We start from the raw sequence: 24,082 nt of genomic DNA on the forward strand, positions 1-24,082 counted from the left end.
CTAACAAGTGTTTGTGAATGTTACTCTATCCATCCATTCATTTTCTGAGCCGCCAATCCCAGTTGTCATTGGGCAGGAGGCCGGAGGGCTGGGTACACCCAAAACTGGTTGCTAGCCAATCTCAGGGCACATGTAAACATACAACAGTCGCACTCACAGTCACACCTAGGTGCAATTTAGAGTCTCCAATTAACACATGTTTTTGGGATGTGTGAGGAAACCAGAGTGTTCAGAGAAAACCTCTCCAATACATCTTAACAACTGTGGTTTTGCATTCCAAAAGAGTGAATCACGTCTGGGTTGAAGGCATGCCTGTACCTACACCCTTAGTTAGGACAACTCTTGGTCCCTCTCCAGTGTATCTCAATATATGTGGTTTTGCATTCCAAAAGAGAGAAACCCTTTTGGGTTGGGGCATGCCTAGAACTTAAAGGGTTTACCTAAACCCATGGGTTTCCATTTTGTGCATGGACTGATGGGGCCTAAATGGATGAGAGGTGACAACTTTTCTAAGACAAGAACAGTGTAATTGCAATTGATTCAATGGTCTGAATATACTGTAAAATGACCTGTTTGAAGGAGAATATTCACACACATTTGAAATCAGAGAAAAAGGCAGTAGCATATGGAGATTGAATAAGGCTTTAATTTTGAAATGTTGACTAAAAATCAGACATAAAAACCTCATCCATAATAACTTAAAAGTGCTGGTTTGTCTGGCCGTACAGTTTCAGCTCAAGAGTCTTCTGGATCCCTTGTAGTCCAAAATTTCCAAAGAAAGACAATACTGCACACTACTGTCGTCACTTTAGGCTACAAATGTTCTGGGTGGTTCTGAAGGCAGGTGATGAACTTCTTCACCTCTTTGCCTTCAAAGCAGATCTCGTATATGGATGCAAAGAGTGGGAACCTAAAGGGGGAAGATAAGAATTTCTGAAAAATTAATCAGCAAACAGGTACTACAATTCAGTGTCTGGCAAGGAGGCCAGGTGACTTACTTGTTGACTATTTTCTTCTTTCGCAGAATCTTGTATATCTCCGCCGAGGTTTGTGGACCCTGTAGTTTCTGACCATTTAGCATTTCAGCCTCCAGCTCTGCAATGGACTTATCAAGAAGAAATGTTTTCAAAAATAGAACACAATTATTGTTTTATGTTCTTTTCTTCTTTTGGTCACATTTTCTTGTAGTATCTCTCTGTGGCTGAATATGTGATCCTTTGTTTCTACATTTTTACAATTTTTAGCGTTGTATGCTTTTATTTTCATATAGTTTCATCATTCAGTTTGTACATTTTTGCATCAATTTATTGTTTACTATGAGCTTGGGTTTTTAATAAACCCAGACAAAAAAAATGATGCATGACTAGTATAGTGTATTTTGTGTATATGTTGTGAGATGGACTCCAAGAGGGCGGAAATGGTGTGGTCACCTTGGACGTTTTGACAAAGGCCTCCGCAACCTTGCGATTTCGTCCCCCGTAGCAAGTCGTTATGAGATCTGCCACACCACAGCTCTCCAAGAAGGTGTCGGAGCTCACTTGGCCCTTGCAGAACAACTTGGCGAAGGCAACCATCTCCATCAAGCCCAGCCTGATCACAGCAGCTTTGGTGTTATCGCCGAATCCGAGGCCGTCACAGAACCCGGCCCCCAATGCCACTATATTCTGGTACGCCAAATGAGGACACAATTATTATCTCCCTTTGTAAGATGATTTCAGGACATCTGCACATTTACCTTTAGGGCTCCACACAGCTCTACTGTGTCACTCTCCTGCACCACAGTGATGCGAAAATTGGGAGTCTGAAGCAGCTCTTTGAAGATAACGCCATTTGCCTCATTTGTTGAGCCTATGGGTTTTGGATTTAGCAAAGAAAAACAACAACAAATGTCACCTGCAAGCAACAGAATGAAGTGATCAACTAAACTAGTCACCAATGGTGGTTTCGCAGAACTTCTCATCTGCCACCTCGCTGGCAATGTTGGCCCCCATCAGGACGCTGACCTCAATTTTCAGTTTCTTTCTGATGATGTCTGAAATTAGCTGCAATTGGTCTTGACCTTCGTTGATGCCCTACAGGAGGGTAATTGCCAAAAATCAAGCAAATTTGATTTTTTTTTCCCCACCTGAACATGCAAAGAGGTTCCTACTTTGATGAGTGAAATGCCAATGGCCCCATCTGCAATGTGAGGTTTTATTTGGTCGCATAATGAGCTGATAAATTGGTGCGGGGTCACAAAAACCAGCAACTTTGCTCCTGTCACAGCCTCCGTGACATCTGGAACAGCCACCTACAAAAAACAGTGCCAAAGTGAGGTTATGAACACCATTCAAAAGTTACATCCATCCATCTTCTATACCGCTTATCCTCACTGAGGTTGCAGGTGTGCCGGAGCCTACCCCAGCTGACTTTGGGTTAGCGGCAGGGTTCTCCCTGAAGTGGTCACCAGCCAATCGCAGTGTTTAATAGATCTTGAGAAAAATAGGTAAGTCAAATTATCCAATGGTTCAAAAAAGATATGACACTTGAGTGGAGTACATGGGAGAAACAAAACAGAAATCACAGAACAAAACACTTCTGATGGACTACAGCTTTCCCTTTTTTAATCACAATTCTTACAATACAGAAATCCTGATCAGAGTAAATAGATGTCTACAATTACACATGGATTCAAATTCTTCTCTATTACCAGTGAGTGTCTCTTGGTTTGAGGTCTCTTGACACTTGTGTTCAAATGTATAACCTTATTTTGTAGTTAACAATAATTTTGACAAAGTTACATACCTTTATTTCTACTGCTAAAACATCTAAACCATAAGTTCTAATGCTATTTAAAAAAAAAATATATATATATATATATATATTATATATATATATATTTACTCTGATTTTTTTTTTACTTCCAATATTACTGTATTGCAAGAATTGTGATTTAAAAAAGGAAAGCAGTAGTCTATCAGAACTGTTTTGTGCTGTGATTTCTGTTTTCTTTCTCCCATGTACTGCACTGAAGCGTCAAATGTTTTTTTAACCATTAGTTAATCTGATTTATTTTTTTTTTCTCAAGAGCTATTAAAAAAATTAATAATAATATATATATTATTTACTAATGGTTTCTTTTTATACTGGACCATTACCACATTCTTTGGCAGCTTGTGACCAGGCAAATATTTCACATTTTCATGGTCCGTGTTGATGATCTCACTAAGCTTCTTCCCATCGATCATTTCTTCGTAAACCCACATGTTCACCATTGGGTCAAACCGGTTAGATGATCTGACATTGGACCCAACAATTTTGGCAATCGAAGAACCCCTTAAAAACAAAGCAAAAAAGTGAAATTGGATTTGTGTGAACCTTACAGTCATAGTCGCTTAACAAAAAAAGTAAAAATACATACACGTGTATGATAGCATGCTAAAATGTGAACAGGTGGCAATACAAATAATTTTTTTTATGTAAACATACAGTAGCCCATACAGTATGTGTCTGTGTATATATATAAAAAGCCATCCATTTTCTTTGCCACTTATCCTCACAAGGGCTGCGGGGAGTGCCGGAGCCTATCTCAGCAGTCAACGGGCAGGAGGCGGGGTACACCTTGAACTGGTTGCCAGCCAATCGCGGGGCACAACGAGACAAACAACCACACTCACAATCAGACCTCGGGGCAATTTAGAGTGTCCAATTAATGTTGTAAGTTTTTGGGATGTGGGGGGAAACCGGAGTGGCTGGAGAAAACCCACACAGGTACGAGGAGAACATGCAAACTCCACACAGGTTAACCCGAGACATCAGAACTGTGAGGCCAACGCTTTACCAGCTGCCCCACCGTGCCGCCATATATATATATATACGTTAACTACTTTTTAATGTTCCCCATACAGTACTGTGTTTGTTAAAATTGTGCATAGCGTTAAAGTAGCTTACTATATTATTTTATATTAAACCTTGGGCAAGGGTTTACTGCCCTGATAGTCAATGTGGTTGTAGGTACTACATACGCTGAGAGCTAAGACTTTAATTCAAGTGTTTTTTTTCTTGAAAGTTTGACAACTGTTCTAATGTAATGCCTGAAACGGACTCCATGTGCAATCAGTTTGACTTCGTTTTTCTTCTCCGATGTGATGGATTAAACAAATCTAAGTTTACACACACACAAAACGGAACCCAAGAAATCACGCGTGGTAGCGAAAACTATTAATGTAAAACAGCATTCTGATAGAGGCTTCGTAAAATTGAAATGTACCAGTTTCCCGATCCCAAGATGCAGACTTTGGTCCCAGGCATTTTTGCTTTATGGTCGTGGTCTCTCAAATGCTGTCTTCCGCATTAACTAACTTCCTCTTACGCCCCATGATTCAGGTGCACGTTATGCTAACATATTTTGCAACTGAAAAAGTGATTCCCCCCACCCCGAAACAACAAATATCACTCATTAAGCAGTAACTCTTCCAAATATTCATTTCCCAACAGTAACTCACCCCTTCGAGACATTTTCGATGCCATTTTTTCTCTTTAGGGTCATTGCAGTTAATAGCTACACAATAAGGCAATTGTTTTTTTTATATTAGCGATAAGATCAAATATCACATTGATTAATTTGCAAAGGAAAATAATTGCAAATAAAATATATATTATTCTCTTTGTGTGACGTCACACCGGAAACGTTGAGGTGGAAACATCCTACGATGTATGTGTGTATGTATGTATGTATGTATTTATTTATTTGTTTATTGGTTTATTTCCAACATAGGATTCGTCCACGTGCGTCAGTAATCAGTGATCATTTGAATTTTTCTTTTGTACACACAGTTTTACCCATGCACATGATAGCGGTACTGAATTAAGTAGTACATAATTTTCTTCTCGAAGTCCACTAAGACATAGACTATAAATAGCTTTATATTCTTAAGAAGCAATAATTTATTTTAAAAATAATGAAAATGCTGTCGATTTTAATTTTGTAATATTCTGATGCGACTCAATGACGATGAGTCACGTGATATGTTTCCGGTCGAGCGACCAGGAAGACTGTCAAGCTAGTTTAGCTAGACATGTTTTATCAGGTTTTATACAAAATAGCAAATATACAAATGGCTTTCTATACGTTTTGTTATCAATACGAAATGGATTGTCAATGTGCATTTTAAAGTAAGGTCTTCTTTAATCACGTCTTGATTTGACGGGTTAATTTAAGGCCAGCAGTAGACTGCGGCTAAGCTAAAAGTGTTAGTGTTGCCAGTGACTATGCAAGGGGAAACCACGTCAATACGAATCACAGAAAACGAAGGCAAACTGGATGTATTCCCCCAGAACAGGACTCCAAGCTCGGGTAGAGCAAGTGCCAAGAGCTGGCAGTATAGGTGAGTCTTTTGTTTTTTAGATTTATGCCGCTATTTAGCAGCTTCTTGAATCCAATTGTGTCATGTGTTTACGATATCATACACATGCAGGCCCCCCCTAATATTATGAGACAAAATATTATTTCCATAGTTCCCTTCAAAAAGTTAAACTTTCAATAATTGTCAATAAATTGCCCACGTTTTAAACAATTTCAAGTATGTGTTTCTTTTTACATAATTGGGGCTTCTTCGTCATAAAACCCACAAAACTGGGAATGAAAAAAAAGAATACTGTGAATGCATCTCCGTTTTTGTCGAAAAAAAAAAGATGTCAGTTACAGTCAAAATATAGTACTTTCAAAATAATGTTAATTTTCAGCACTTGCTTGGGAATCCCTTTGATTTAATCTAGGCTTTACATGATCAGCGAGTTAAAAAAAAAAAAAGATAGCAATTCGAGTTACAAATTAAAGCTATTTAAACGACCTATTAACTTACTCTGTGTACTTAATTGCTCAAAATAAATAAAATCAATAAAAATGCATCTTTGTTCATCTATTTATGGCAGTGAGGCATAGAAACTGCACAAATTAATGTTTTTCTATCAGATGGCAGGAAGTACATTCAGTCATTAGTGTAGCCACCTTTTGTGACATTTTTGTTTGTACGTGTGCTGTAATTTTTTAAAAAAATATTTTTATAAAATATGTTCCTTGGCTCCACAAAGGTTTGAAATCACTGCTCTAGTCAGTCACAAGCCTTTGTGGTACCAATAGCTTACTAAGTTACATCACGTTTTGTTGCCTGCTTGTGAGACGCATCACATTAAAAGTAAGTGAAAATACCTCATGCAAACCTGAAACGAAAGTCCTCTCCCGAGCACCAGTGACCAACAACACACATCTTTCCGCATTTTGCCTTTATAATACACTAAGCGCAATCCACTCTTGTTGTCATCGCCACGGTAACAACTGTAAGTGGTCACATTTGAGTTGACGCTAAAGCTCAGGTTTTATAGCTGTAGTCTGACAGTGCAATTGTGAAAGAGCAAATTTGTATTGTAGTCTGACCTGGGCGTTATGTTTTGTCTGTCTCAGATGTGCTGTCTGCTCCACGCTGCTGGCGTTTTTTTTGTTGTTGTTGTTATATTTTTTAATAGCTTTATTGGCTGTGAGATATTTGCAGTACTACATCAAAAAACACGACAAGACTAATTGTGAAGTATATTTTGGATTCAAATATACTGTGCATGATGGTGACGCGGAATAAATGCCTTTTGATCGGATCGGCTAATATGGTCATCAAAGCCGATCAGCATAAAATGTTCAATATTGCCCCATATGGATAACGCCAATCAGATCGGTCTAAAGTGTACTTTAATCCTGTGGCATAGCCTGGAAGTTATGGAAGCCCAGATTTCTTTGATGGTTTGACCGCTGCTTTGTTTTTGGGTCCAGTGCCCATAATTTTCCTCTTGATAGAAGCCCTAGATTCGCAATGGGGTTTAGATCCGGCGAGTTGGCTGGCCAGTTAAGCACTTTGGCATGGGCATAAAAGTTGGTTTTGGTGGTACAAGTGGTAAGGACAGGGCCCAGGTCCCACTGGAAGATGAAATCTGCATATCCATACAGATCCTCAGCAGAAGTCATCATAAAGTTCAGGTAGACGAGTGCAGTGCCTTTGGATATGTATCTACACAGACAGTGAGAGCCCTTTCCCAGTCGCGATTTGTGGCGCCGCATATTTTGGTCTTCAAGTTTTTGTTTTTTTAATTTATCATATTTTTATGATCGTAATGGTCTCTTCTAAATAGATGAGGCGCCACATTAGACATGGCGCCTAACTATGTGGTGCACCTTAAGCACACATTTAGTTCCAACATTTGCAAATGTGTATGAGTTGTCAGACAAAGTAATCTTAAACGCACTGGTAATGCTATTAGCGTGAATGCCAGCATGTTAGGTCAGTTAGGAACAATTGCATTTCTCATCTTTAAGCAGAGGAAGATTACATTGACCAACATGTTGCCTGTGTAGCCAGATCATTACTGACGATGCTGTAACAGAGTAGCATAACTAGTAATAATAAAACAAATTAAAGAATGACCCACAAAAAATTGACAAAACATGCACTGTTTACATCGTCCCAGCATGCTTTGTGGCACTATGGACGTCCGGAGTTGATAATAAATTTGACACGTGATTTCTTTACAATACCGTTATGATTCTTTTACTGGAATATGCTCTCATTTGACACATGAAATTATTTTCAGGGGCATTTGCCACTTGCAATTTCATGCGATTACTTGACAATAAGTATAATAAACAATAGCTTAAATACATGCTAAAAGAGATGCTGGCATGCATGCTGACAGTGTAACCAGTGTGTATTAATAATAATGATATATATTTGCGGGGGTGTAAGAAATGGAGACCCCCCCCCCTTCCCCGAATAACGGGAGAACACTGAATATCCACCCATCCATTTTCTGAGTCGCTTATCCTCACGGGAGTCCTGAATTTATATATATATATATATATATATATATATATATATATATATATATGCTGTATCGCATTAAAAGTATGTCAACATACCTCAAGAAGCCTTACAATGGGTCCTTTCCTGCCCGGCAAAACGGTGACCACAACACATTTTTTTTCCTCCCCATTTTCTTCTTATAATATAGTCGGCGCAATGCTCTTGTGTTATCATTCCCATGGTAAAGAGTGTAGTCATGTCGCATTTGCGTTTATAACATAAAGCCCAATGATGACAAAATCAGGATGCGGTGTTACCGAGAATACACAATTTTATTGTAGTAGTCTGCCATATTGTAATCGTGAAAGACCAAATGTGTCTTGATCTGCGCATTACGTGCTGTCTGTCAGCCACCCTGTCTCTCTCATTCTGCGATGTTTTTTTTTTTTTTTAACTTTATTGGCCGTCAGATAGTAATTGTATGACGCAAAAAGAGACAAAAAACGCAATTTTTTTTATATAGCGCATTTCATACACAAGGCCTTATAAAAATAAACTAGATTTTAGATTCAGATATACTGTGCACAGCAGCGACACAGAGCAAATGTCTTTTTCAGAGCCGATCAAAGACGTCACTGTTGGGATCAGTGAGTTATGACATCAAAAGTGATCAGAAAAAAATGGCAATGATCGAGTATCCGGTCAGGCCGATCGAATCGGCTTAAAGTCTGATACACACGTATACACAGACACACACACAGAATCACAGGTGTCATAGAAAGATTGTCAACTATTTCTTGATTAGAATTTCGGTTCTTGCATTGACCCTCTGTTGCCTTACTTTTGACCAGACAAATGACAAGAAAGTAAAAATGTCACCTTATGGCTGGGTCCCCAGTCCCAATAGTTTTTATCTTCTGTTTGTCCCCTTTTGCATGATACCATTGGCTGCAAGTGACCACATGGAGAATATCGATGGCTACTTGATGAAGTATACCAACCTTGTTACAGGCTGGCAGTACAGGTGATGTGCCATGTTCAAATGCACAACCGTTGAAGTTCAACTTTGTATTGTCTTGTCACAGAAATTTACAGAGTTGTACACTTTATCTTGTTATTTTCAGGTTCTTTGTCTTAAACAATGAGGCGGGCTTGCTGGAGTACTTTGTCAATGAGCAGTCCCGACCTCAGAAACCCCGTGGCATGCTCCCCCTGGCCGGCGCAGTCATCTCCCCCAGTGATGAGGACTCTCATACATTCACTGTCAATGCCATTAGTGGAGAACAGTACAAGCTCAGGGGTGTGTTGGACACATTGCTGTCTGTCTTCTCTGTTTTTTCCAGTCAGATTTTGTCTCGTTTGTTCATTCATGCAGTATTGATCTGGATATGTTTCTGGTCTTTGCTGCATCCTGCTGGATTACGTCTTAACGTTGTTTTTGACATTGTTAGAGTAACCCTAATTTGTAAAATATTCCTGCGTAATCCTCAGCCACAGACGCCAAAGAGAGGCAACACTGGGTGAGCAGACTGCAGATCTGCACACAGCATCACACTGAGGCAATGGGGAAGGTAAGACTGTTTGAAACGGGTTGGGAAATATTTCACTTGATTTAAATAAACCTTGCCTCGCTTTACTTAGAGTAATCCTCCACCTAAGTCACGCAGCTACTCGATGGTGTCTCAAGGCAGCAGCAGCTCACCCATGTCTCTGCGCCGACCTAGCCAGAATCCCGCCTCCTTATTCAACTGGCAAATACACAAGGGCTCATCACTGTACTCCAGCAAGCGTTCCCTGCTGCCAGACCACCTAATGGATGCCAGAGAAGTCAATAATTAAGCACACTACACTGATTGACAGAAATGTGTATTTTTTATTTATACAAAAGAAAGCTATGTCAAAAACTGTCAAATACATGTTATTCTGTTGATATTTTTTTACTATAACCAATAACCAAACACATTACACCTTGCCATCTAGATGATGAGCCAGGCTCAAGGCCAGCACAAAGACCTGATCCAAGGGATAGAGGGCCTACCTGCAGCTCCTGGACTTTCTCCTTTGGATCAGGACCTCCTAATGCTCAAGGCTACCTCCATGGCCACCATGACCTGCCTCAATGAGTGCCTTCACATCCTGAACCTGCAGCAGGTGGCCAGGCAGAGTGCTTCGATGGGAGGTAACCTGCTTATTTCCTTTCCATATTATACAATTGTGATGAAACCCAAACAGAATTTGTCGTATTTAGTAGGCCTACAAGTCAAGATGTTCTTGTTCAGCAGGACTCCACCCATGCCAGACAAACAGTGGAATAATTTTGCATTATTGATAGGGAACTGTACCTATTATTGCCACCTGTCTTAACAGTAATTGGACCTCAGGTAGTTACAATATCCATGCAGCGCTGTGACACACAGCAATTTTAATTTGATTTTTTGAAGTACCGTGTCCAACACACGTACTACAGTCAGTATTCATGTCAGATTCATGTTTGACTAAAAGTCACTCTCTGTTGAAAATCATTTGAAACAGCTACGTCGTCCCACTTTACTGAAGCAGATCTTATTACTCAATGCATATTTCATCAGGCAGCACCAATCGCAACAACCAATCAGATTAAATTCCCCTGCACCATGCAGGGTGCATTTGAATAGGATCAGCCCACCCCTAAACATGCATAAAAAGATGCCACACCGGCAGGCCTAAGCCAATGAAAGGACGGGGATGTTTCTCGTCGGCAGGGCAAGTATTGTGAGCCACAATTTGTCTGAAGGGTCGAGTTGCACTCTGCTGATCTTGAACTACAACCATCTGTGCACCACATGTCAGGTAGTTGTGGCTGTTGTATTGCAAGTGGTAGGTTCCAAGAGAGCGACGTGTGTGTGTGTTGTGTGTATTGGCGTGCACGCACAGCTATGAGTGTCGGGGAGACCTTAGGAGTAGGGAAAATTAATATAAGTACCTCTAAACCTGCTACTCTGCCCCCCCACCTGTGGCAGGAGCCACCATTGAGTGGTTGGAACCCAAGCTGTCTGGCATCCTGAAGAATGGCAGCAGTTCCATGGGCAGCTTCACAACAGGCGAGGGCATGCTGGAGGAAGGATGTCTGGAGGTCAGCAGCCCGGAGTCCTGCAGTTTCTCTGGGGTAAGACACCAAGAGCTAGTCTTCTCCAAGATGGACCAAAATACAGTACAAAATGGATTAATGAATTCATTATTGTCTTGCTCTTTCAGGAGCAGGAAGACATTGATGCTGAGGATGAGATAATGGACTCTTTCACAGACAAAGAGGAGGACCTGTGTGCTGTGGAGGAGGAGCGCAGTGTCATCCTACACCTGCTCTCGCAGCTAAAGCTGGGTATGGACCTCACGCGGGTAGGTCGAGTTCCCTGTGCTGACAGATAACAAAAACAAATTTCTGATGTGCTAACTTATAATAAGCAGGGTTAGTCTTGCCCACCATGTGCTGTGAAGTGCATCTGATTATTTTCTCTGGTCGTAGGCTGTGTTTATATTAGGAAGGGGTTGTTTGCAACTTCTAAAGCATGAACCTAGAATGATTTACTTACTGATGGCTAGGTAATCTTTCACCGATTTCCCTGTTCAAAAATCACCAGCCATTCCAAATCTGTTTTGAATATTTAAATGTGTGTTTGCAGGATCTGAAGTTCTAATGACAAATTTCCGAACCAAAACCAGAATCACGTTTATTTGCCAAGTATGTCAGCAACAGATGAGAAATTTGCATCAGGTAGTTGGACCTGATCTATTACAGACAGCCATTTCACAAAAAAAAACTTTTGAGACATAAAAACATAAAAAACAGTAAGGAAAGTCACTGAGCAATGAAAGGTAATGCCTACACCTCTCTCAATTCAGAGCAGTTTGAAATGCCTGATACCCCGATAATCTAGCGCAGTAACAAATGTGCAAATTCTGCAGAGATTTCAAGAAATTTAAGCAGTTTAAAGTGACTAGAAGTGTGATAATCTGGAAAGGAACAGTGACAATTGTGCAAATGGTGCCGGTACTTCTCAAGCATAACGGGCTGGCATTGGTCAACAACTGATATGCAAATAGTGCAGGGTGACACAGTGAGTCGATGAACAATGTATAATTGGCCCAACAGAGATTTGACAAGAATCTAAAGGCATAATCTGCAGCATGTGATGATAAATTAACTATTTTAAGAAGTTAATGGCAAGAGGAAAGAACCTGTTGGAATGTCTGCTTGTTTCAGTTTGCGTTGATCGATAGTGTCTATCTGAGGGAAGGAGCTGGAATAGGTTGGGATGACGATATGGATAGTCCAAGAGGATTTTGCTTGCTCCTGTCTTTATTTTACAGCGTGCAAGTTCTCAAGGGTCAGTAGGGGGTTACCAACATTGTTTTTTCTTTGAAGATACGTCTAACCTCCTCTTCTTGGAGGGTCAACGGAAAAGAGGGAGTGAGTGATATGATGGTGGTGCAGCTGGGTGGATGTGGAATTTGAAACTGTCCTTTTCAAATCGGCAGTAGGTGTTCAAGTCCTAAACTCGTCATTTATTGTTCTCTGCTTGAGGGCATGCTCGCTTGTAGTTGGTTAGATGTTGTAATCCACGCCAGACTGACTTAGTCGTTAGCAGTAAACGTTTTTTTTTTTAATCTTTTCTGCATAATTTCGCTGTGATTTTTTTATTTTATTTTTTTAATCTGATTTTTAGCACGATTATACATGGCTCTATCCCCACTTTGATAGGCCTCCTCATTAGCCTGGCAGAGTTGGTAAAGTTTGGGTATGAACCACAGCTTGTTTTTCTCGAACCTTCAAAGTGTCTTTGTGGGTGCACATCATCTTCACAGAAACTGATCGATGATGTGACACAGTCCGTTTCTACGCCCTGGTTGCCGGTGGAAGTTTCAAAGACGCTCAAATCTGTGCAGTCTAAACTATCTTGAAGTTCTAAGGTCGACTTTTTCATTCATTAATCCATCCATCCATCCATCCATTTTTTTCGCCGCTTATCCTCACGAGGTTTCCCTGGGTGTGCTGGAGCAAAGGCACGGGTGCCCTGTACCACAAAGGCACGGGGCTCCGAGTACTCTGGTTTCTTCCTACATTGCATGAAGAGGTTAGCAAGGACAAGTGCTATGGGAAATGGATGGGATGGATTTGATTCATTAATGTTATGAAAATTGTAAATATAATACATATAAGCAAAAAATAAATTATTTTGACTGTCCTACAGGTTGTTCTCCCCACCTTCATTCTGGAGAAGCGTTCTCTGTTGGAAATGTACGCAGACTTCATGTCGCACCCAGAACTCTTTGTGGCTATCACTGACGGTAGCACCCCAGAGGACCGCATGGTCCGGTTTGTGGAGTACTACCTCACGTCCTTCCACGAAGGTCGCAAAGGTGCCATTGCCAAGAAGCCCTATAACCCTATCATTGGCGAGACCTTCCACTGCTCCTGGAAATTCCCCAAGACACTAGAGGGATCCTCTGCTGAGCCCTCACAAGGAACCACTGATCCCACTGCTTCACAGGATTCATACCAAGTGCGCTTTGTCGCAGAGCAAGTATCCCATCACCCCCCCGTGTCTGGGTTCTACGCAGAATGCCAGGAGAGGCGCATGTGTGTGAACACTCACGTGTGGACTAAGAGCAAGTTCATGGGCATGTCCATCGGAGTCTCCATGATCGGGGAAGGTCAGCAGGTCATTTTTTTTTTTTTTAATTTTATATCAGAAAAGAAAGCAGCTGTGTTTTAATGTTGATATTTGTCAGGTTGCCTAACTTTGCTGGAACATCATGAAGAGTATAGCTTCACGTTGCCATGCGCATATGCACGCTCTATCCTCACGGTTCCTTGGGTAGAACTGGGAGGCAAAGTCAACATCTCTTGCGCCAAGACTGGCTACGCGGCAGTCATCACTTTCCAGACAAAGCCCTTCTATGGTGGAAAACTGCACAAGTAAGGACTTTGTTTCACTTTTAAGTCAAGGACAAAATCTCACAGAATGACATTGTTTCCCAAATGTAGAGTAACAGCAGAGGTGAAGCACAACCCAACCAATGTGGTCGTGTGCCGCATTCAGGGTGAGTGGAATGGTGCTCTGGAATTTACCTATACCAATGGGGAGACCAGGGTGGTTGACGTCACCAAACTGCCTGTAACAAAAAAGTGGGTTCGGCCCATCGAGAAGCAAGGACCAACTGAATCCAGGTCAGTACATGGACTCAGGGGGGCTCCTGTCATCGCTGAGTAACATTCTAGTCTACCTATTTGTTTCGAAACACGTAAACGGCATATTCTTGTTCATGAGGTTAAATGATGCATCAGAAATTAAGAAATACCAATAAACATTTTTTTTTCTCATTATTAAATTAAGACATAACTAAGTGAAATGATCAATTGTATTATGTTGATTATTGGCGGCACGGTGGTTCAGCTGGAAAGTGTAGGCCTCACAGTTCTGAGGTCCTTGGTTCAATCCCGGACCCGCCTGTGTGGAGTTTGCATGTTCTCCCTGTGCCTGCGTGGGTTTTCTCTGGGCACTCAGTTTCCTCCCACATCCCAAAAACATACAACATTAATTGAACACTCTTAAAGGTCAAGTGTCATCCATATAAACATTCTAAAATAGTGAAATGAAAAATACATATAACATTATTAACTTCAATGTCTACACGAAAAAATAAAGATGAGAGGAGAGCGTGTCATCCATGCGCAAAGTTGCGGAAGTGTCATTCGACATCCAAGTGGTCGCCATATTGGATACATCTCCTGTCTGTGACGTCACCCTGGACATTTGCAATTAAAAACACGCTGTTGCCCCTATTATGGGACACTACCCTTCTGACACGGAAGCTCTTTTCGACCGAGTGAAGAATATTACCCTATTATTTCGAGCCATATTCAGATGATATGCGATCACGGCCAAACCGCGTCCCCATCTGATCCACTTCCGCGGCGGAGATGAACCATTGCGTCTCGGCGCCGCGACGAGCCACCCCGGCCGACAAGGCCGAGCCAGCCGCCGGCCTTGTCTGCCGGGGTGGCTCATCACGGCGCCGAGCCGGGCCGCTTTACGGCGTTGTCATAGCAAGCGGCAGCCTTTGCCGGCAAGCCGTCACGGCAGTCTTCCTTTGCAAGCCGACATGCCAGCCTTCGTGGGCGAGCCTGATGCGGAAGCCGTCTGATGCACACATTGACACATTTAGCACACCTGTCATACGTACGCGGCTCTTTTGTTACAGTATGAGATACGGATTATGTGGTCCACACCAAACTATTATTTTTTTTTAGTAGCTGTATACACACCTACCTGTCATTTGGAACCCACGAAGCTCTCATCCTTTGCACCCGTGCAATCCATTTTTCACGACGAACCGAGTCTCTTGCAAACTTATGAAGGGTAAATCCATCCTCCCTAGTGTTCAAGCAATGTCCAGCAATCCAACAAGCCGGCATTTTGGCTAACACGAAGGAACAATGAGCTACCTACCCGGAGGTGAAACTAATAGAAACAAATGAGTCCACTTGAGGGCGGTCCTGCCGTGTACGTGACTTCCTGCTTCTTCTCAAAAACAAATACCTCGAGAGGATTTTCATGGGAGGAGTTACAAAAAGCTGTATCCGGCAAAATCATGTTTTCTGATGAAAAAACACATGGGTCCATGTCGGCTGCTGTTTTTTCATTGATACATGCTAAAAATCATCCATTTCATGACAGTGGCCTTTTAAATTGCCCCTAGGTGTGATTATGAGTGCGGCTGTTTCTCTATGTACCCTGCGATTGGCTTTCAACCAGTTCAGGGTGTACCCTGCCTCCTGCCCGTTGAGAGCTGGGATAAGCTCCAGCACTCTCTGCGACTCTCGTGAGGATAAGCGGCTAAAAAATGGATGGACGGATGGATGTTGATTATTCTTAAGTAGGAATTTTATTAAAATAACATTTTTTTTAACTTTAAAATGGGTCAGTTTTACCCATCACACAACAGGAGGTTCAGACACCCTCAGGTCCAAACATTTAGTGGCCATAGTAGGCCTGCATAATCGAATGGTGGATGCATTTTCTTCTGCTTATCCAGTGTTGGGTTACAGGGGCGGAAGCATAAATCATCTCCCCAGGCACTTTGTCCGGAGTTTCTAAGGGCACACCATGGCATTCCTTGGCCATTTGAGGCACTGTCTTTCCACAAGTGGTCTTCTCTGCTACCTCCTTGCTCACAACACATCATCAGGGAGACTGGTCAATGTTATTTATATTGTGCCAATTAACAACTGAAGTTATTTCAAGGCACGCTACACATTGTGCAGGTCTAAAAACATCCTCCTTATATAGATAAGGACAGCAGCTGACCTCCACATGAACAAGCACTTTGCGATGGAAGCAAGGAAAAACGCCCTCTCTAGAAAGAAACCTTCAACAGAACCCAAATCTGTCTCATGTAGTTGGGTTGAGATGAAGTTGAGGAAGAGAGAAAAAGGATTTGAAGGGCTTGAGAAACTAGGTGAAGGACAACAAGAGAACAATGGGCACAATAATAACTATCAACAACATAAATAAAGACAAGCAGAAGAAGATAGATGATGACAAAATAATAACCAATTAATTAAATCAATTGATATTGAAATGCTCAACAACATTATATACTATGGTGTATTATTTACAGTGTTTATCGTGCTGCATATTGTGAAGACGGGTCACGATGGTCAGCAGATAGGACAGGAAAGGACTGATAATTAGTGACCCAGGTGTTGCGATTGCTGTGTGGTGCAAGTGGAAGTGCCAAATGCCCCTGAAAATAATTTTCATTTCATTTGCTAAATTAGAAAATATTCCAGTGAAAGAATCATAACTGATGTATCAAGACGTTTGTGTGCCTCCACACAAACGTAATCGCATAAGCATGCATCTTGTTAGAGAAGCTCGGAAATCAACGCTGCTACACATACTCATTACTACTCAGAATTCTGTGGAGTTGCTCTGCAAGCAGAATAAGGATGTCCCTAAAGCCAGCCTCTGCAGCCTGGGATGAGACAGTCGAGGTCCCTTCCTTAGGCCACCACCCAGCTCACAAATCACCTGACTCCAATGGACATTTCAACAGGTGATGAAGAGGACATAAGCCTCTTCAGCTGTGCTAGGATGGGCATCATGATGCAGGCCCCTAAAAAAATAAAGACCCTGACAATTTGACTTTGGGAGTCATTGGGAAACATAAATTGTAAATCCCTCCACCACGGGGAGGTCAGGGCTTGAGGAGACCATCGTGACCCATAATAAATTGTTTGACATTGGCAGAGAGGTATTTGATAATGCTGTCCAATAACATTCTTCACGGTCACAAACTATTCTACGGGACTGTATTGACTTTTAATTGAATATATTTACACGTTTCAGGCGTTTGTGGCAGCACGTTACAGAGGCCTTGCGGCAGAAAGACATCGACAAAGCCACCGAACACAAGAGAATCCTCGAAGAGAGACAGCGGTCTGAGGAGAGACACCGGGCTGAGACCGAAACCTCTTGGAGGACCAGATACTTTGATAGGGAGGTGAGCAATAATAACTCAATGCAGAATCTCCCATTTACTCACTGTCCTGCAGACAATGCATCATGTATTAAAGCTAGATTTCTCTCCTCTAGGGTGATGGCTGGATTTATCACAAACTACTCTCCAAAAGCTCTGCCGTTAAATCCTAGTTTTATTTCCACTGTGGTCGATTTGCCTGTGGAATGAGAGCAAGATGACCTGCACTCACAAAACAGATGGACTCATTGTATTCACAAAGCCTCCAAGCTTTTGTCCTGAATATATACATATATATCTGCATTATCCAAGGACCACCAACAACATTATGACCACTTGCACGATATAATCCTATCCAATAAGAGAGCTGTCTTTCCAATGACTGTAAAATTTAGTTTTCATTCACACCTGTCAGCTCGGTTTTAATTTAACAATGTCCTCATTACTCTGCTTAGTCTGTACTGCCACGGTGTCTAAAATATTATTTAACTCAAAGTAGTTCCCAAGAGTGCAGCTCTCGTGTTGGATATAATTATATTGTTTTAGTGTACATAATCTACTGTCAATAAAACTTGTTCTTGTGCAGGTACTCTATAGCCTTAAATAGTCAAATGGATGAGTGATCTAGCCAGATTATCACAAATTATGAGTCTCCATTGACTCTAAGGGAATGCCCGGACAGCCCCCCCCACTCTATTATTTTATCTCTTGTTGTATTGCAGTGGATGAAAGAAGTTCATGTAAATGCATGCTACGCCTCTTGCATCTTCGTTACACAAATTTATACAATATATCAAAGGTTTTTAACCAATTGTGCTTGTTTTGTAATGGAATAAATACAATTTTCTTAAAATACACTCTCTCATTTATTCCAAAACAGTTGAGGGCCCAATTATCCCAATATTTTAAGAAAGCCAGTTCAGTGTTGTACTCTACGTTTATTTATATGTATAGCGAAATTGAGATGGACCTAAAAGTTTATAAAATACACATTTTTAACCATATCTGCTGATGTCCCTGCACTGGTTTGGTCTTGTTTGTAGAGTTTTTTTTTTTTTTTTTTTATATCACCATAAATGTCGGTACTGTACCTAGAAGGTGGCAGGCAGGTTTACAGAATACCGTACAGTACAGTAGTGGACTCAGTTGCCTTATACTGTCTTGTGTTCAATCGGATTTCCACAGGATGGCGCTCTATTCACATTAGTTTAATTAGAGTTGCTGGATGCGCCACAGTGGAGCAGCTGCAAAGCGTATGCCTCAGTTCTGAGGTCCTGGGTTCGATCCCAGACCTGCCTGTACGGACTTTGCATGTTCTCCCTGTGCCTGCGTGGGTTTTCTCCAGGCACTCCGGTTTCCTCCCACATCCCAAAAACATTCAATATTAATATTAATTGGACACTCTAAATTTACCTGAGGTGGGATAGTGAGTGCAGCTGTTTTTTTGTATGTGCCCTGCGATTGGCTGGCAACCAGTTCAGGGTGTACCTAGCCTCCTGCACGCTGACAGTTGGGATAGGCTCCAGCACTCCCGCGACCCTCATGAGGATAAGCGGCTAAGAAAATGGATGGATGGATAGTTGCTGGATGAAAATTAAGGTAGTTCTTCTCTGAACACAAAACAAAAGCCAGTACAAAACCAGAAATATGTGTGGATCCATGTGTCCAAGTATACATGCACACTTTCCAGTTTATTGCATAACACTCATAAATTTAACCGATATCATTGTAAGCTATAGATCTTGTTAATGTATCAGCCTGTCTGCCATAAAACTTAACTAATTGTTTTAAAGAAAAGGGGAAGTGCATTTTGTTTTACATGACTTTATTTTTTTCTCTCAATAAAAACCTCTCCTAACAAAATGGCTCGCAAAGTCCCATTTTACTTAACCCCTGAAAATAAAATAGCAATTCAAATACTGTTTTACACTTCACTGAGGATGAAAAAAAAAAATAGATGGATATTTTGAGATTCCGCCATCAACATTTAAGACCAACGGGTACATGTTTCTGGTAACCTATGTAAATGTAGAAACGTAGACAATTGTCAGGAATTTCAAAATCCTTCTTGAATACTATTATCACTATCCCATAAAAACACATCAATGGCATGTCCGTTTTAGAATTTCCAGCATACCTCCCATTTTCCTTTGATGAATTCACTGGTAAATCTAAAACCCATTTAAGGTGAGACGACTCCCGAAGTTAGCCACGCGAGGCTCCAGTGTTCCTGTGACCCTTGTGAGGATAAGCGGCTCAGGTAATGGATGCATCAAGTTTTGGTGAGATGATGGCGTCACTGGTTTGAGTATCTGCTTCACAGTTCTGAGGACTAGGGTTCAAATCATATATTGTAACATAAATTCAGTTCTATTATGTAACTACGATTCTCAGTACTGCTGCTGATATTGTGACTACTTTTCATAATAAAAAATAATTACTATATCAGTGTAGTTGGCTGCATCTGAGATGTTCCGAGCTCTACATTCATACACAGAGAAACAAGTAGCACAAATGAGATGCATGCATGCTCCGTTAAAGTTTCAAGTTTTCAAATTTAGTTTACCAAAATGTTTGTACTTTTTTCAGTACTTTCCACATTCATCTTAAATTTACTAGCCATTATTTAATTAGATTATTATTCACAGTGGCTTATCACGTGTCTCAATTCATGTCGCAGAGCTTCAGCCAAACCTCATCCCTCAGCCCTTCTTGGTTGTGTTTTTTTTCTTCACATGTGGCCCGCCCTAAGCCAGACAGCACAGCGCACGTTTTTAGATTTACAACACCAAGTCAAGTAGTGTAAAACCTCACACGAAGTATTGTAGATTACTCATCATGGCCCCTGTGGGTCAATATGCTTGTAGCCTTGATTTTGTTACAGGCTGAAGATTTAAAAAAGAAATCTATTAGCCCTTCATCTTTTTCAGACATTTTGGAGAGTATGCCTCCAACTCAGAATGAAATGCCAAAATGTACAAGTAATGTGCTATAAGTTGCCAAACAGTTTTTCAGAATAGTGGAAAGTAATATATTTTGTCCCACATGCACATAAAGTGTTAGTTGCACAAAAAGATCCAATCCAAAATCCATCTATTGTCAGCACTGCTTACATAGTGCTGGAGCCTATCCTAATTGAGTTCAGGCAAAAAGCAGACTACACCCTCGACTGGTCGCCAATCATTTGCAGTGTACATAAAGACGACCGTTCATACTCACATTTTCACCATCATTGATTGGGAACTTAACCAATGCTGCCCACCCCAAAGTCAGGCAGTGTACCACCATACCATCAGTGACTCAAATTGAAAATTACATTTAGAAATATGTTGTTAAAATTGTTCACCATCCTTCCATCCTTCCAATATCCGAGCCACTTTTCCTCAAAACCGTCGTGGAGCCCACCCCAGCTGTCTACTAGCAGGAGCCCGGGTACACCTCGAACTGGTTGCCAGCCAATCGCAGGGAATTGTCCACTACGCATCCTTTTCAATCCTTTTCATAAACAAAACAAGCAACTTCACCACAATACATGTCAAAATAGCCGAGGATGTGTGACAGTCTCTTCTTTTGTAACTAATTAAAGGCCATGATCCCATCTTTTTGGCTGCCTCTTTCTTTGCTGCCCCAGTTGAATGTCTTTTTTTTTTTTGGGAAAACAATCTATTGCAAATAGATTCTAACAATCCATTCTAGGGTCAAACTGTTACCATCAAAGTGTGCCTGTGCAGCCTAACTAAAAAAGTGTCCCAGAAGCTTTAAATTAAAACTTAAAACCTACTACTTATTGTGAGTTGTTTCACATCAAGACTAAAAGCACGTCACTTTGCTGTTTGGATCCTATTCCTCTCTTATTATTATGACGGGTACGTTGCAGTAAGTAACCAGGACAGGCACATGTGTCTCGTACCAGCGTCACATTTAGGTTGAATTTGTTGGTTTTCTTTTACTAGCTGTTAGTTTTGCTCTTTGCCATTCAGTGGTACCCTGCTGTGGTGGCAACACAGAAAGGATTTACATATGAAGAAAAGAAAACAAATAAAAACAGTTGTGAAGTTAACCAATTTGCTGCTCACTGAAGTGAAGTCTCACAAGATTTGCTGATGTTTCATCCAAAAATACACAAGGCATGTGTGACTCTCATAGTATCTGACGTTTGGGGTGGGGGGCACAAGAAAGCAGATGAAGGTTTTAGAATGCCGTGTATTCCTTCATTCACACAAATAGGTCCATTTCAGGAAGTCATTGAACATTACTCAATCGAATAAAGCCAACCTGCAGTCAAGTTCTGGCAGGATGCCCAGCCTAATTTCACACTTAAAGAACCTCTGTTAAAAAAAAAAAAAAGATATAAAAGTCTTTTCATATGCAGATGAAACACCGTAACGGCATCCTTGATTTATTGCAATAATGTATGGCAGACTGCAAAGAGCTCTCTTTCCGCTTACTGCAACTGCTGTAAATCTCAGTTTGGTCTCCTATGTGAAAGTGGCTGACATCAGCACAAAATTCCGCCTTTTAGCGGGCAGATCTACACATGGTCATTATTTTTATAGATGTTTTATTATCTTGGGTTCTGGCTTCAAGGCAGTAGTATCCATCCATCAATACCATAGCCTGTTCAGGATCACAAGGAGCTAAAACCTATCCCTGCCCACTGGGCTAAAGGCAAACTACACGCTGGACTGGTCGCCAATCACTTGCAGTGCACGTGTAAATAAAGACGACGATTCACGCTCGGATTCACAACGTCACTGAGAGGAGAGTGAACCTACGCTGCTTGCAAAGAAGAAGATTGGTGACTACCACTATACCATCAATGACCCCTTACGAGCTTTTACTGCATTCTGGATAGCAGGGTCCCCAGCAAAGCGGATCATATTGGTCCATATCAACAACATAGCTGGAGGCCCCTGTGGACACTGAAAGTACACCTCTGCTCTGGATTCAAATGTTTCGCAAATGGGGCCCCCTTACTAGCAGTCCTGTTGTCAAACACAACATCAACCAAATGCATCAAGATTATCAGTCAGAGCTTAAAAAACAAAAAAAGACAACTAAATATTTTGCTTATCCAGAGACCTTGATTTTTTTGCAAACATGAAAGTGTTTGACCTTTTGATGTGTTTTGCCATGGGTCTGTTTACACATGTAAGTGTAGTTAGAAATGCAACCTCAAGCATCAAACTGGCCGTATTCGTGCAAAGGGAAGTTCAAACTGGCCATACTGTGGCCATATTCGTGTGAAGGAAAGTTCCCTGACGCCAAAACGATCAATTGTTTCTCATTCTTAACGTCAGATTGCAAGTGTGAGGGGAGACAGATGCAGCTTGTGATTTAAGATGGAGAATGGATTTGTGTTTCTTGACCAGATGAGCCCGAGCATGTGCTTAGATAAAGCAGACTACATCTTTGTCGCATGTAAATGTTTTACCACAACACAGTTTAAACATTATTTATGGAAGAAATCGAATGTTTCTGCTCTCAGTCAGCAAGCTAGTTATGTAAAAGAAAAAAGAAAAATCTTGAAACCACATCAGAAAACGATATTATTAAAAAGAACAAGTTTGCAGTAAATCTGACTTGGAGAGGCTATGGTCAATGTTGTTGTTTGTCTCTGTATTATTTGACTACATTCCAGTCACTGTCATACAACATTTATTATATGATGAGGTCCTGACATTAAGTTGGAACCAAATGCTAATAATAGCCCGTAATTGTTTGCTTGTCCTGGCTAAACTCAGAAACTATGCATGTTATGCTTATATATATCTGCAAAAACAAAAAACATTTGACCTCCGCCAAGTCTCACATTGTATCTTCCCTATTGTCACTCTGACTTAATATTGCTACAATGCAGTGAGCTTCACGGTCAAGAATGCAACAACAGAATGGAAACATGGTCAGAGTGATTGTGTTGATGACTGAGAGGAATGTGCCAAAGACGGGCTCAAGTGGACCGTTTGTTTGCTGCGGTTGTGCAAGTCAGGCAGTGGGCAGCTGAGACCGAGGCTTCTGTCATCCAGCAACAACTAACAAACATGTAATTTGAGTTCAAGTTAATGTGCATCCTCAAAGAAGTTAAAAGACACTAAATATAACTTCTGGGATGAGATTCATTGCACATCCTTGTGGCCGTGAAGGGTGGATGGCAAAGAGGAATGCAGGGCCCTGCAGAGAAGCCAATGAAAAGCAAAGCTCCAATGGCTCCCAGCCGGCGTGAAGAGATCTCCTTGGCAGCAAACCTTGGAGTCATGTGCGTCCATTTAAATGAGAAGGCAATGCAGGACAGACATGCTTAGACTGCCAAGCCAACACACTTGAGGAATGCGGCAGCAGCAGCGGCGGCAGCGGCGGCCATGTGAGTCAGGAAAACAGCTCAGCAGCTCCCAGACTGTGTAAACATATAGCACTCCCCAAAAGGAAAGCTCAGATCACAAAGAAAAACATATTGTGCTCCAGTCAAGGAATTCCGTGCATAATATAATGCTTTTAGTGTGTTTATTTACAAAAAAAAGAAAAAAAAACATGTTGGTAAACATGCACAGCGTTATACTATATCTGTCAGTTTGCGGTGTACCTCTACCACGCTCGAGTTAATAAACAGTTGTCAACAGCTGCTGATGATGTCATGTGGAACTCTTCGCCCGTCCGCCCCAGCCCGCCTCAGCCCGCCTCCCCATGTGTATTTACAAGTCTTATTGAGTGTTGCTGCAGACAACTCCACAGGCCCA

At 41.3% G+C, this 24,082-nt stretch overlaps 2 protein-coding genes across 8 annotated transcripts; one reads left to right on the top strand and one right to left on the bottom strand.

Moving 5' to 3' along the window:
- Positions 1 to 626: 626 nt before the first annotated feature.
- Positions 627 to 6,322, bottom strand: LOC133506216 (glycerol-3-phosphate dehydrogenase [NAD(+)], cytoplasmic-like). 3 transcript variants are annotated; one of them, XM_061830143.1, is made up of 8 exons: positions 6,191 to 6,322; positions 3,138 to 3,315; positions 2,150 to 2,290; positions 1,934 to 2,072; positions 1,736 to 1,848; positions 1,431 to 1,664; positions 999 to 1,105; positions 627 to 910 (listed from the first exon to the last, which is right to left on the bottom strand). In XM_061830143.1, the coding sequence occupies exons 1-8, from the start codon at positions 6,256 to 6,258 to the stop codon at positions 814 to 816; spliced, it is 1,077 nt and encodes a 358-aa protein (XP_061686127.1). In that variant the 5' UTR covers positions 6,259 to 6,322; the 3' UTR covers positions 627 to 813. The 3 variants fall into 3 exon arrangements, with proteins under 3 accessions (XP_061686127.1, XP_061686136.1, XP_061686140.1); XM_061830152.1 differs by lacking the exon at positions 6,191 to 6,322 and adding an exon at positions 4,485 to 4,641; XM_061830156.1 differs by lacking the exon at positions 6,191 to 6,322 and adding an exon at positions 4,250 to 4,449.
- LOC133506159 (oxysterol-binding protein-related protein 11-like) lies at positions 3,579 to 18,203 on the top strand. 5 transcript variants are annotated; one of them, XM_061830027.1, is made up of 13 exons: positions 3,579 to 3,750; positions 8,782 to 8,850; positions 8,951 to 9,126; positions 9,318 to 9,397; positions 9,468 to 9,653; positions 9,807 to 10,005; positions 10,826 to 10,971; positions 11,061 to 11,201; positions 13,055 to 13,517; positions 13,596 to 13,782; positions 13,852 to 14,034; positions 17,219 to 17,372; positions 17,465 to 18,203. In XM_061830027.1, the coding sequence occupies exons 1-13, from the start codon at positions 3,710 to 3,712 to the stop codon at positions 17,519 to 17,521; spliced, it is 2,082 nt and encodes a 693-aa protein (XP_061686011.1). In that variant the 5' UTR covers positions 3,579 to 3,709; the 3' UTR covers positions 17,522 to 18,203. The 5 variants fall into 5 exon arrangements, with proteins under 5 accessions (XP_061686011.1, XP_061685995.1, XP_061686001.1 ...); XM_061830011.1 differs by lacking the exon at positions 3,579 to 3,750 and adding an exon at positions 4,989 to 5,365 and having other exon boundaries at positions 8,760 to 8,850; positions 9,486 to 9,653; XM_061830017.1 differs by lacking the exon at positions 3,579 to 3,750 and adding an exon at positions 4,990 to 5,366.
- The last annotated feature ends 5,879 nt before the right edge of the window (positions 18,204 to 24,082 follow it).

The sequence above is a fragment of the Syngnathoides biaculeatus genome, chromosome 2 (assembly GCF_019802595.1).
Source record: "Syngnathoides biaculeatus isolate LvHL_M chromosome 2, ASM1980259v1, whole genome shotgun sequence".
NCBI classification, from domain to species: domain Eukaryota; kingdom Metazoa; phylum Chordata; class Actinopteri; order Syngnathiformes; family Syngnathidae; genus Syngnathoides; species Syngnathoides biaculeatus.